Genomic DNA, 13,611 nt, shown 5'->3' with positions numbered 1-13,611 from the left:
CCCAAGACATGATAACCCTCTTTGGAAGAACTTCTGCAGCAGAGGAGAAAACAAAAGAGCCATGGGGAAAAAACACCCCCGTGGCAGGCTTGACGAGCAGCCCAAGCAAAGCAGAAGGCCTAATCTCAGGGCCAGGTCTGCGCAACAACTCCTGCAGAACACACACAATCAACAAAAGGGCCGTCCAGCGGCCAACAAAGCCAAAGTCCCAAGAAGGACGCAACGGCTAGAAAATATAGTCCACAGCCAGAACAACCGGCCTAAGAAGGCCCAGAATCAACCCAACTCAGGAGTCACGGAGGAGGAGGAGGAGGAGGATGGAGCCTTGCCAAGAGCCTCTGGATGGCGGGGTCGGCCAGGGCATTAAGCAACAGGCTGCCATCAAACGGAAGGTCAATGAGTCGCTCCCGAATATTCTCAGGGAATACTCCGTCCCGAAGCCAAGCCTCGCAACGGAGAGTGACAGAGAAAGCCATGGCCCGGCAGAGCACCTCAGAGATGTCCAGAGCGGTGAGGAGAATAAATGCCGCAAGCTCCCAGCCATCCAAAGCATGATGCTGCAAGTCCATCTGATCAGACTCCTGGGACGCCACGGATCGCAGAGACTCAGCCTAGTCCCACAAACAGGAGGAGGCCCTAGCCAGCACACACAAGGTGTTAAGGGCCCGCAGGACAGCGCTGGTCGAGGCGAACATGTGGCGCCCCCAAAAGTCCAGCCAGCAGGCCTCTCGGGATGGCGGGGTCATCAGTGGCGGCAGGGAGGGAAAAGCAGTCCACAAAAGTGGGCTGGCGGCCAAGGGGTGCAGGGAAAGACACGCCAGGTCATGTGGCGCAGGGAGGTGCCGGTGCAAAAGAGGTTGAGGCACCGGGTCCCCTGAGGCTGGACGCCTCCAAGCCCCCGTCAAGGAAGAAAGGAGTAAACCTTCAAAGGGAAGTAAGATTTCCCTCCCACCAGAGCCTTGGTGGAGGACCTCCAAAAGATGGTCCGCCGAAAAGTGAGCCACCGGATCACCCATACGCAGGATGACCACAGCCGTGGACACCGTGTGACGGAAGGCCGCATCCGCCTCCGTAGGGCCCCGCGGTGGAGAAAGCAGTTCCTCCATGGGCGACGGCTGCAAACTAAGGCGACCGTCCCCTATGCCAAGCGGGACGGGCAAGGGCCAGACCTGGAAGTCAGAAGGAGCCGAAGAATGAGGGATCTGCCGCTCTTCCGACTGAACACTTCTGCCTCAGGAAGGGCGGGGAGCAGCCCTTCGACACCGTTGAAAAAGACACCACACGGCGACCCGTCTCCGGTGAGGACGACACCAATATACATCTTGCCTCTGGAGAAGGAGCGTCTGAGGACGAATCCGCGGTACAACCCCTGAGCGGACCCGTAGAGTCCGCTGCCTGAGGCAGGACGTCGGCACCATCCGGCGTCACTGGACAAGGCTCCTCCAAGTCACCCCGCACCGGAGACCGGAGCGGGACTGGAGACGCCCTACCGGCCCCAGGACGGCGCCGGAACTACACCGACCCGACCCCCGCCGAGGCGTGGGGAACGAGACGGGCCTGGGGAGTGACACGAAGCCCCCTGCCAGCCGTGGACCAGAATGCGTAGATTGCCCGGAAACCCATGAGGTGGTGCCAGGGACGAGTCAACATCTGACTCGCCCTTCGATGAGGCAATCACCTGTGGGGAGGGACGAGAGGGGCCTGGAGAGGGACGAGGGGTCCTCCCCCGACCCGGAGCGGGACGAGGAGGGTCCACCGACCCCTGTGGCTCTGCACGGTCCAGCTTCTGCTGGCGCCATAGCGGCATCACCTCGGCCTTAGAGAGGGCCACCCTGTAGCAAGGATCTGATCTGCGTTGAACGCGGAAAAGGAAAAAACTGACGTAGGCGCAGCGTGGTGGGTCTTATGTGACCTTGCTGACATCACGTATGCGGATGACGCCTGGGCGGAGTTGCGAAATGTCGACCCGCCCCCGGCACGCAGGGATGCTGTGGCAAAAAGTTTCCGGATTCAGTCTCACGCCTGGGGATGATTCTACGTGGAGGGATCTGTGGCTAGTAGTCTCTATTAGATCTGAGGAACAGGGTAAGCCATAGAGGATATGGACAGAATTTAGGATAAGTCCCACTGAGTTATGACTTAGTCCCTGTGTTTCACCTAACTTCTCCCATCCATAGCTATCCACAGCTTCACGTCTGCTATTATGATTTTAAAGTGACAGATACTGCATCCAATAGTTATCGAAAGAAGAATCAGAATTGGGCCCAATTTGAACTTATAAATAGGGAGAAGGACGCCGTCAGTCTGGCCAGAACTCTATCCAACTCTACTCTGGTCTGCCCCAACTCTGCACCGAGGGAATGGGAGAGGGAGCAGAGGGACAGGAAGTAAACAGGCTCACCGGAAAATCGATGAAAATCCAGAACAAGGATTTCAATCAGGGTGATGGAGGAAGAGTACAAGAAGAGAAGAGAAGGGAAGGGAAAGGAAGGAGACCCTAGCGAGAAGGGAATTAAATCATGCAGGGAAGGGGGAAACCACGCACAGAGGGCAAGGGTACAGTGGAGGGAATCGAAATGCAAAGTGAAGAAATGAGAAGGGGGCCACGGAGGGGGAGACCAGGAACTACGACGTTAAGGGAAGGAAGCCATGCAGAGAAGGGAGGAAGTCAATGAGGTGAACTAAAGAGGACCATGCAGTGAAAGGAGAAGATCATGCAAGCAATGGAAGAAAGCCACACAGGGCAGACAATGTGTCCACTCATTGAAGGGAAGGAGGACACAAAGTGAAAGATATTGCATTGAAGAGTGGGGGGGGTGCAGAACATGGAAGGTGATCAGGTAGAGAAGGCTAGAAGACCATTAAGGGAAAGGGGTACTAAAGGCTTATTAGTTGTCAATGCAGCTTCTAATGGGGTTGTGGAAGCACCTCCCAGCAGTTACTGTAGCTTGTAAAATAAGCACTAGTAAGGCCAATATCCGCTTTAAATGGTTGTAAATGTAAATGTAAATGTATAGGCATTTATATAGCGCACTACTTACCCGTAGGGTCCCAAGGCGCTTCGACCGCTGCGAAACCCTTCCTGGCTTCCCTGAGAGATGGTCCCATAGTGGGTATCTCCAGGGTGAGACCAGGCATCCCCGGCGGTCTGGTGGGGCCGTTAGTGAGGATGAGGCAAGCTAATGCCCAGAGTTGCCGAGTGTGATCGCTGATCAGAGTGGGCACCGAGCGCTATTAACTTTACCAGTGCTTGTTCACACAAGCATATAAATACAAAGGCAGAGTTGCAAGCACACACATGTCCTGTAAAATTTAAATGTGTTTTCTATTGAAGAAAACCCTTTCCAAGATGGCCGCCATGCGCCATGAAGCACATGCATGCATGCATCTTGAGCATGGCAGCCATTTGAACTTACCATTCTAGCATGGTGGACAGCCCTGTTAGAACAGTAAATTAAGTTGTTAAAAAAAAAGTGTGAAAAAGGATGCACACAGGATACTGAAGGGAGGAAGGCCATGCAAGAAAGGGAAGGAGTACATGTGATGAAGGATGCCGCCGCCCACATTGCCCTAGGCAGACGCAATTCTCCATCCCCGAGACACAAAAACACTTACATCCATATTCCGGTGGAAAGAAGTGTAATGTCCGGTGTTCCTCCCGCTGGACCTTCACTGGGCTGCGCATCTCATCAGGGACCGGGAGTTCTACAGAGAGGGGTAAGAAGAGTTACCCCAGTAAAAATACTCTGCTAGCAACCCAAGTAAAACCTAAATAACCCTCACCACGCCCTACAAACAGGCTTGTAAAGCATGAGGGTACTCCACAATCGTAAACAAGACCACTGACAACAGACAGCAGAAGAGCCTATTCCTGCACCGTGAACAAGGAGAACGATTGCAGAAAACACTACAGACCCATATGTGTAATGATCAACATCACCAAATATGCATTTGCATTAATTTTATTTACGTTTTGTCATCTAGCCAAGACAATGGAAGTATTAAAGTATTCCAGGTCAAACTGTCACACAAATTGATTAAAAAAAACTAAATTATAAACATTGGCCTAATAATCACAATAGCATCCCATATTTTGACCTTATTTATACACCAACCCCACACGGTTCCCAATTTCTAACCCACGACACACAAGAAATGAAAACAGAAAAATGAAGATGGTAGAAGAGAATGTAAAAAGAAAAGTAGGGCATACATATTTAAACCTAAATATTTATGGTTATATCCTGCTTTGAAAGTGAACCTTATTTCAAGGCAACAGAAAAAAAACGGAGGACTAAACAGGAGATGGTTGTAGTCAGGGAAGCAAATCTGGCCTGCCTATGCCATGGTACATGCCCCCATCAGTTCCCCAGTTCTACTCCTGTCCTTTCTGATCAAACTCTTAACCCCCCTGCAAGCTCAGAGGGTAGTAAGATCTTGAAATCCATGTTAGCCAAGCATGACTTCCAGGATGCCTCTGCATTACCAAGCGCCTTGGCACCCTGCGAGGACTGCAACCTGCGGTCTAAGCAGCTTTTAGGGAGACAGGTGCTCTGTCACTTAAAGCAGTTGATATGGAGAAGGAAGGATGGTGAGATCTGTGAACATCGTCCTGGGTAGGGCCCGGCACTCCACGGATATGGAGGTACATTTGAACTGTGAAGGAGAACCACGTAGACCATCCTCGCAGCCCGCTCTCAGACTGCTGGAAGGTGGACAGAACTTTGGCTCTCCTAGTGCTGCGGTGCTATGTGCACCGGCTCACGGTGGAGTCTTCTAGGCATATAATCCTAGAGCGAGAACACAGGTTATTAGCAGTTAACGCTGAGAGTAAAGAGATTGAGGGAGTGCTTCCTTAGCAATACAGTTTATAAATCGGCAAGTTAAGGTCTGTCTGGTAATTAATAGACATCAATCAGCAAAGAATACAGGTTTTTCACAGTTAATACATCTTGTAAAGAGGTTGAGGAGATGATTCCAAAGTAGTTAATAAAGCTTGTAACGGGGACCAATTGGGGTCTCTTGGCCTTTCATGCAGCTTCAAAAGGGGGTAAGGAGTACTAAAGGCTTCTTAGCAGTCAATGCAGCTTCTAATGGGTTTGAGGAAGCACCTCCAGCAGTTACTGCAGCTTTAAAATAAGCACTAACATACTTTTTTGTTGGAAGGATGCCACTTCTCTCTCAGTTCATGCTTGGTGGTCTTGGATTATCTTTACAAGAAGAGGTGCTCAATTATCATTACAAGGTGTTCATCATAATTCTATGCATTTTCAATCTTTTTGGTCTCCTATTGATTCATATGTAAAGTTATGATTCATGTTCTTTCACTGTTACTATTTTATTTATTAATTATTATACTATTTTTTTTAGCTTTTTATTGGTAACTCTATTTATCTAATTTATTATGCGATGAAATGTATATTTCCCCTTTCCCTTCTTCCCTCCCCTTCCTTCCTTCCCCTCCTGTTTTTAGTTATCCTTTGATTGACGATTGTACTTTGCGTTGTGATTTATTTGTGACTGCTTATTTATGATTGTTCTTACTCACTTACATGTAATTTAATGATATAACTTGTAATTTTTTCTGTATGTATTTCTGTGTTTTTTCTCTGCTAAAATTCAATAAAATCATTTTGAACTAAAAAAAAAAAAAAAGCACTAACGAGGCCAATATCAGCTTTAAAGGGTTGAGCTATTGGCTGTATCAGTGCTTGTTGGCACAGGCATATGAATACATATGTCGAGTTTCAAGCACGCATATGGCCAGTAATATGAAAACGTGTTTCCTATTGAAGAAAACCCTTTCCAGTTATAGCCCTGTTAGAACAGTAAATTACATAGTTTTAAAAAAAGAGTGAAAAGGGATGCAAGTGGCCAGGCAGCAATTGGCAGCTACTGGGCCGTTTAAAAAATAAATGAAAACACAGGGGGTAGGACGGAGCATGGAAGAAATGGGTGATAACAGAGCATATTGATGTGATAACAGAGCACACGGTTTGGAGTTCCAGTAAAAAGGGACATGAAGGCAAAACATGCACGTCAATGGAGTGCTTGAAACGAAAGAAAAAAGTGTCCCCTTCTAGCATGCGGTGGAAGGCTACATCTCATCCAGTCAGAACACTGTGAAACCAAATGATCCTGAGCGGGGCAAACATAAAAGGAGAAATGCAATTGGATTGAAAGCAGTAAATCGAGAGACTATAAAGCTGTCCATTCAAGATGGAGGAGAGGAGCCAAAGTCCATTCAAGTAGATGTTATATTTTAGCAACATAGGTCTCGCCACCAAACAGCTGAAGTTGTCTGAGGCAGAGACCTAACAAAGGAGTTTGAGGAGGGGCTTCCGAAGCAGTTGACACAGCTTGTAAATCAAGGGGGTTGGGATGGGGGATGGGGCAGTAAATGTTGCTTCCAAAGCAATGGGGGGGTAATGCAATGCATCTGCAGGAGGTAATGCCAGCTGGTTGGTGGCCAGCCCTGTGGGGACCTACAGTACTGGATTTCCCATGATGCAGATACATTAACACCTTCAACACAACCCATAAGATCGGCCAGGAGATGGGCGTCAAGTGGCAGCCTGGCAAAACCACGTAAAAGTTTGGATGTTGTAGACCCGGCTCTGCCTTAGTGGCTTAAAGACCAACATTCTGCTAATGCGCCCAGTCAACACCAATCCTCTCCTTTTCAACAAGCCAGATACACTGGGTCCCAGGCAAAACATGTCGAAAATGTACGCAACTTAGGCCTACTATCTGACAAAGACCATGCTTTTCCACCATAAGTAAATAGATAAAGCAAAAATATTTTTCATCACCTCCATCAGATAGGAAGAGTTCCTTCACTTCCAACACGGAAAGCAAATAAATGCCTTTATCCAAACAGTAGTAGTCTCATCTATGCAATTTTATGTCATTTCTACATCCATCATTACTTCTACATACCACTACCTTAATGCCATCCCTTCGACCAACAATAATCGCAACCCCCATCCCTTACCTCAAAATACCCAATAATTCTAGTCCATTCCTGCGGAGTCAATATATCATTGGTACCAACCTGTAAAAGAACTCCTTCTGGTGCAGGATACACTGAAGACTGGGCAAGGATAAGTGCATACAATCCATAGATGCTATGCAGGGCAGATCTTCTCTATTTAATTCACTGCCTTAAGAATGATTTTCTGGAAGCGACTTTAGGACTATTTCAGCCAGCGGTGTGGCGGGTCAATTCAACCAACCCCGAAAATTCGACAAACATCCTTCTAGATTGCCCATGGCTTCTAGGGAAGTAAACATGGCTGGGATACGTGCTATGCTTCTTGGAAGATGTGCGTATGTCAGGGTAGAAAGGCTGGGCTATGCAAGCCTGCAGAGAAGAAGCACATGCATTGGCAGATAGGAGTGACTTTGCTACTAGCTACTTGAAAGGCAAACTCCTACAGATAATGTACACTCTGCACAGGTGAGTGTCACACAGAGAGATAGATGGTGGTTCACAAGTCTTGTCTACACAGAAGACAATATTATCTGGAGAGTCCAACAGAAGTGAGCGAGCAGACAGAATAGGTGATGGATTACTTCAGCTACACAGATAACCTGAGAGCCCTCAGCTGTGTGCCAGGGCCACCTATGTCTACAATGAAGTCCTTGTGTGACCGAAAACACGTCCAATGAATGGTCGCTTCTAAAACTGTCTGTCTCTAAAGTTAGTAGTAGAGTAGGACCTTAAGATGCAAGGCCACTGTTGTGTTCAAACCCTTTCGGCCATAAGCACTCATTCTCCTAGATATCTGAATTGAAACGTGGAGCAGTTTCATGACTCAGCCGATATGAAACCACCAGACATCACTTTCTCTAGGCTCCATCAACAGCCAAACTGTTTTACAAGTATCCAGAACCTTAACACTTTACAGGATAAAGTACTCCAATTATTGTAGAAATATAGCTCCACGTTAAGCCTATGTTGAAGGAGAGAGAGGAAGTGTTTACGGTGGCCACTGATACAGGATATGCATTGGTCACTGAAGGGTGGGTTCTCCTCTACAGCGGACATCAGCCTGGCCTCGATAAGGGCCTATCACCTATTCCTGGTTGCCATCACCAACAGCCATGTTAGGGAAGACCAGGCTGTGCATCAACTAAATTGTAGTAGCCACTATTCTGATACAAAAAGCAAATATACAAAGATCGGTAGCAAATTTCCCCTTATTCCCAATGTGCGGCTCTTAAGCAAACAATGGATAAAGTTCTCGGAAACTTAAGTGCCGATTATGATAGAGGTTTTCCCGCATCCTATGGGCCGGCGGAAGCCACCGCCGGCCCGGAGGATGCGGGAAAACCGCTGCGGAGCCTCGAAAGACCCACGGCCATATTAGGATGGCGGTGGGTCTTGAAATCCGTCCGCAGCCTTTCTGCCGCGGTCGCCTTCTGACCGCGGCGGAAAAGCTTTAACATGGCTGGCGGTGTCTATCAGACACCACCAGCCATATTAGGATGGTGTAAAATGTATGCTTTTCCGCTGCGGCTTTTCCGCCGTGGAAAAGCATACGGACCTTCACTTCGGGGGGCCGTTGCGGGCCCCCTGGGTGAAGGGGGGGTGGGCGGTGCACATGTGGGGTACCTATGGTACCCCCCTGCATTTGTGTGAACAAAGCAGCAGGCACCGCGTGGTGCCTGCCGCTTTGTGCACGTAAATGTGGTGCATGCATTTTTAAAATTGCAGCGGGTACAGCTGGAAGCACGGAGGGAACGCCACATCCCATGCGGACGTTCTCTCCTACTCTGGGGGTCGTGGACGGACTCAAGTCCTTCCGTGATCCTAATGACCACCTAAGTTAGGATATGTGGGCATCCATCAAGAGCTTCACTCCCAGTAAGGCTACAGACCACGGCACTCTGCAGAAATATGACGCAGTGGGGCAAATGAATGGTATTAAGTTGCCACTGGCTGAGGGAGTCCCGGTCCTCAGCACCTCTCCGCTGTCTTTCACAGTGGCAGCATAAAGACCAGGTGGCCTGAATGAGCGAACAGAATGTTCCCGTACCTCCTGATAAATGATCACAAAATGATCGGGAGAGGAAGCTCCGGGACGCGGCCTGGTAAGTGGGGCTGGGGCCGGGGCATTTTTAGGGGTGGGGTTGGTTTTAGGGCTCAGGATAGGGGGTGGGAGGGTGGACGGGGGTTTAAGGGTGGGGGTCAGTTTTAAAGCTGAAAACAGGGGGCTGGGGTCAGGGTAGTTTATGGCAGGGTTTTAGGCCTCAGGGTGGGGGAAGGGGCAGTTTTTTAGAGGTGGGGGACAGTTTTAAGGCTCTGGGCGGCGGGGTGGGGTTATTTTTTGGACAGGGGGCCAGTGTTCGGTCTTAGGGTGAGGAGTCAGGGTAGTTTTAAGGGTGGATTGCAGGGTTCGGGTATCAGGTGTTAGGGCATAGGGCGGGGGGGGGGGAGCTGGGGTGTGCAATTTACCATGCTTCTGAAACCACAGAGATTCTGCAAGAAGAAAACATGCAACAGAGCTTTCTCAGGCATCGCACCGAAAATCTGGAATTTTCTTCCGAAGGAAATTCGTTCGATTCACTCTACTGCCTCCTTCAAATCAAAGGTGAAATCATTCCTAATGTCTAAATGGTTAGACTAATAGTCATCATTATACTATATATCAATCGAACTTACCTGTTGAACTACTACTTGATTGATCTCGACCACCTCTGTCTGAGCTCTTAACAAAATTGTGCTCCTACATTTATTACTCGCCTACGTTTATGTTTCTGTAAAGGCACTGTATTTCTGTCTTGTATTGATGTATCTAATCCCTCCTTGTAAAGTGCTTAGATACCCTCACGGGTCTTGTTCGCTCTATATAAAACTTTATAAATAAGTAAATGCATATCCCTTTAGCAATCATGCCTTTACAACAGAATTCACTCTAAAGGCATGCCTAGTAAAGGCACGAGTAGTAATGATGGGTTTGTGGTTCAGACGGTGTTGTTTAGGCGTGAATGGTTTATGCGTGGGTGTATCATACAACCGTCTCAAAAGCCCTGTTGACTTTTACCGCAAACTGACCGGGAGCCAGATGAGGGTAATCCTTTACCTAGGAAGCAAGGTTCAAGATCGTTGCCTGACTAAGTGCCTTTGGAGGAGAATTACTAATATTGTCTATCCACAATAAAAACTGCAACTACCGAAAGAGATTTACAACATACGGATTGAAATAATAGCCACCTTGGGAAATAGACGGAATATCCTCCACAGTGTGAAAACAGAAGTTCTCAGAAGGCAGCTACACCATATGTCTTCCGTCAGTTGTTCAACTCAGACATACATTAAGGACGGAAGATTATTTTAAATTCAGATAATTCATTGAAAAATATGTGTAAGCAATAGTCACCTCAAAAAATCTAACTAAGAGGAAATTACATTGGTAACCACTGGTAAAGAAAACCTTGACGAAGGCTCAGCCGAAACGAGTTGGTAGCCAGCAACTAAAACCAATGTCTAGAGAATGGGCTAACAAACATTAGAATTGTCTTTCTCTCTTGTTTGTTGTATACTGAGTTTATTAGAGTGCAACAATTGTAGTTACAGATTCATACAGGGTCATTTGCAATTTATTATTCTGTGGTTTGACTATTTATTATAATGAAATCTATTTTTGTAATATATGGATAATTAATTATGTCTGATATTTAATGTCTATCAATGTATGTAATCTAAATGACTTGTCAAAAATAATGGATAAACAGTATGTATAAAATGAGAGAATAATAAATCAAAAATATATATTTTTCTATAAATGTTGTTTCATGCACTTTGTTTGAATAGTGGGCTACAGGCTATGAGTTTTAATATTATCCAGCACTGAAGCCGGTGCAGTCCCCCTTTTCCCATTAGGACTAATCCATTGAGACCTCAGCTGAACCTCACCCACAAGCCTGAGATCCACAGTGATTCGGGTGGCGCTCCGGTTCAGATGACGCTGCCTCCATTAAGATTATGCAGAGAATTGTCCATTACAGACTTCTGCCAGTGGTACCGGATCCCAATTGAAATGAACATCTGAAAAGTAACGGACTAATGAACGTCAGACAAGGACCCAGACAAACATACAACTCCTCTCTCGATGTTCAGGGCTCTGCGGCTTTCCAGTTACGGTAGCACCATTTGTACGTTAGACAGACTAAGTATCCGCCAGCACACAGGTGACCCGGTTTGGTTCTTCTCTTGAAGTCCCATTTATTGTGCCAGGTAGGGTTTCCCCACTTTATTGGAAAAAAATGTAACACCAGAGTCGAAGCTGAAGAATTTAAGACCACCTATTGACGAAGCGGCAACAAAGGAACCACAGGTGACCAATACAAAAAAAAATATTTTTGTCAGATGCGCTTAATTGGAAACGTGTATCCATTTGTCTCACAGAAAGATAAGGTCAATGGTAGATTCGTTTTCCAGTCTTCCCTTTCCTAAATTTCAAGTTGCCAAAATGCAGCCCTGCATTTGCAATGGAGCACATTGTGAGCAGGCATGCATGCACCAAGATCTTAAGAGGAGCCCCTCACATCAACAAGGGAAGGAAGCCTTTATGGAGGAGATGAAGAAGGGTGGGTTCTGTTTCTTATTTTTTCACTCTAAACTGTTATCATGCTCAAAATAACATATCTTGATAGTGAAGTGACGTGGGCACTGCCCCAATAGACTTGGCAAAAGGACATATATAGGACTTGATTTTCTACTATGGGTCAGAATCAAATCAAGATATACTCGTCCGTCAGTACCTAGGCAAACAAGACTCCCAGAACTCTAGCCTTTGTGTCTGTCTATTCACCAACACTCTCTGAATGTTCCAAAGCAGACTCCCTGCAAACGATGTTACGATTTCATAGTTTTGTAAATTATTAGCTCCAAATAACCAATTCAGTATTCCATTATTCGAAAGACTGTCCAGAGTTCACACAGGATTTCTGTGCCCAATTGTCATATGTTCAGCTTTCTAATCCAAAACCAATGACAATGGCGGTGCTGGGCTTACCCTTTGCCAGAGGTTGCAGTAAAATGAAATGAAATACCAGCATTTGTAAAGCGCATAGCTACCTCTGGAGAGGTGTCCCGGCGCTGGGGGAAGTCGGGAAGATTAAGCGAGCTATTGCCCAGCGTCACATGGTGCTGTGCTAACCTGCCGGCCGGCTCCGGGGATCAAACCGTGAACCCTATGGTCGAAGTCAGGAACCCTAGCCGCTGCGCCACACCTCTTCCACCAGTAACTATGGCAGACTAAATTGGTAAGTTACCAATGGTGCTCAAGAGCTCATCCTATTGGAATACTGGTATCCATCGGGTTTAGGCGGTTCATGATGGACCACCGAAACTGCTCCATTCCAAGCTAGGGTGGACTGCAGCAGTTGTCAATATTGAAAAAAGTCCAGATGGCTGCACAATCAAAACCTCGTAATTGTTTTGGCGAATGTGAACTGGAGAAGTAAAAACTCACCATAACTCCACTCAGATTATACAGAATTCCAAATTGGTGCTACTCCCTCAGTTTAACTACCACACTGCCCATCCCAGTCAGTAAAGTTCGTAACCAAGACTTTGCATTGGACCAGGCTCTGTATTCCAGGCAGTGACTGGTTCACGCTTGAACTACTAGAATGCCATTCCCCTAGGTCCTTCCCTTTATTTCACTCATTGGCGTTAAATAGATCAATGCGCCCATGCCAGTCTGGTGCTTGGGCTTCCACATCACGCCCTATTTCTAGGAGCTTGGTCGCATTACACTGGTTCCCTGCAGTGAAACACAAAGTCACAAGGATTACGAAGTCTGACATTGGTAGACTCTTGATGGCCAAAAAGTGGAACCCCTTGCCAAAAACACAATTATTCTGAGCTGTGTCGCTTATCTTCTATGAAACTGCTCCCAACCTGGCTATTTAGAACTGATCCTTCTTCAATCTGGGTGTTTACGGGCGGTACAAATACGGTAAATTCAAAGGCAGGCTTAGAAAATGGAAGTGAGTTCCAAGTTCCCGCAGCTTCAGACATCACACGTGGAACAAAGTAGTAAGATGAAGAGTCTCAAGTTCAAGCTTAAAATCAGGAGAATTGATATCAGAGTTGACTTTCAGCTTCTCCAGTGGCAAAGCTCGAGAAGGTTGTACCTCCCCAAGTAATGAGTTAGAACCTGCACGGATCAGCTACAGATGGCACAGGAACACCACCAGAATCGGATGATGGCATTTTGGGCCAGATTTACAATTATTCTGGTCGAAAAGAACTGATAGCAATTTGAGAATAGTTTTCTTGCGACCAGAATCTGGTTTTAAAAACCAAATGATGCCCAAATAGGTCTGTTTGTTAAATACGGAATTGGAATGGGTCGCAGTTCAACCTAGCTAAATAATATTAATTTGGTTGGTTGCAAATTGTGACTCTGACTGGCCAAATTCACAGGAATGGTGGCCTGCAAGTGTCAGCAGACCATCATCCCAGTGAGTGCTTAAAAACAAAATATATATATAACGCAGCTCGTTTTCCTTAAAGGAAATGGTGGTGCTTTTTAAAAAAAAGTTTTTTTGTGTTTTTTTTTTGTTTTGTTGAAAGTATGTAGAAGTCCTATGGCC

The 13,611-nt window shown here is 46.7% G+C and overlaps 1 protein-coding gene across 1 annotated transcript in view; it reads right to left on the bottom strand.

The window, feature by feature from the left end:
* LOC147662697 (nuclear receptor-binding protein 2-like) overlaps positions 1-13,611 on the bottom strand; it is a gene marked incomplete at its 3' end in the record, with an annotated part of 73,898 nt that overhangs the window by 27,326 nt on the left and 32,961 nt on the right. Inside the window, exon 7 of the mRNA XM_086950970.1 lies at positions 3,616-3,705. Coding sequence (XP_086807096.1) covers positions 3,616-3,705 — 90 coding nt within the window. The remainder of the gene's footprint in view (positions 1-3,615; positions 3,706-13,611) is intronic.

Source organism: Lissotriton vulgaris, unplaced genomic scaffold (assembly GCF_964263255.1).
Source record: "Lissotriton vulgaris unplaced genomic scaffold, aLisVul1.2 SCAFFOLD_5138, whole genome shotgun sequence".
Classification (NCBI taxonomy): domain Eukaryota; kingdom Metazoa; phylum Chordata; class Amphibia; order Caudata; family Salamandridae; genus Lissotriton; species Lissotriton vulgaris.
The sequence above is the reverse complement of the archived record's forward strand: the minus strand, read 5'-3'. Positions and strand labels throughout refer to the sequence as shown.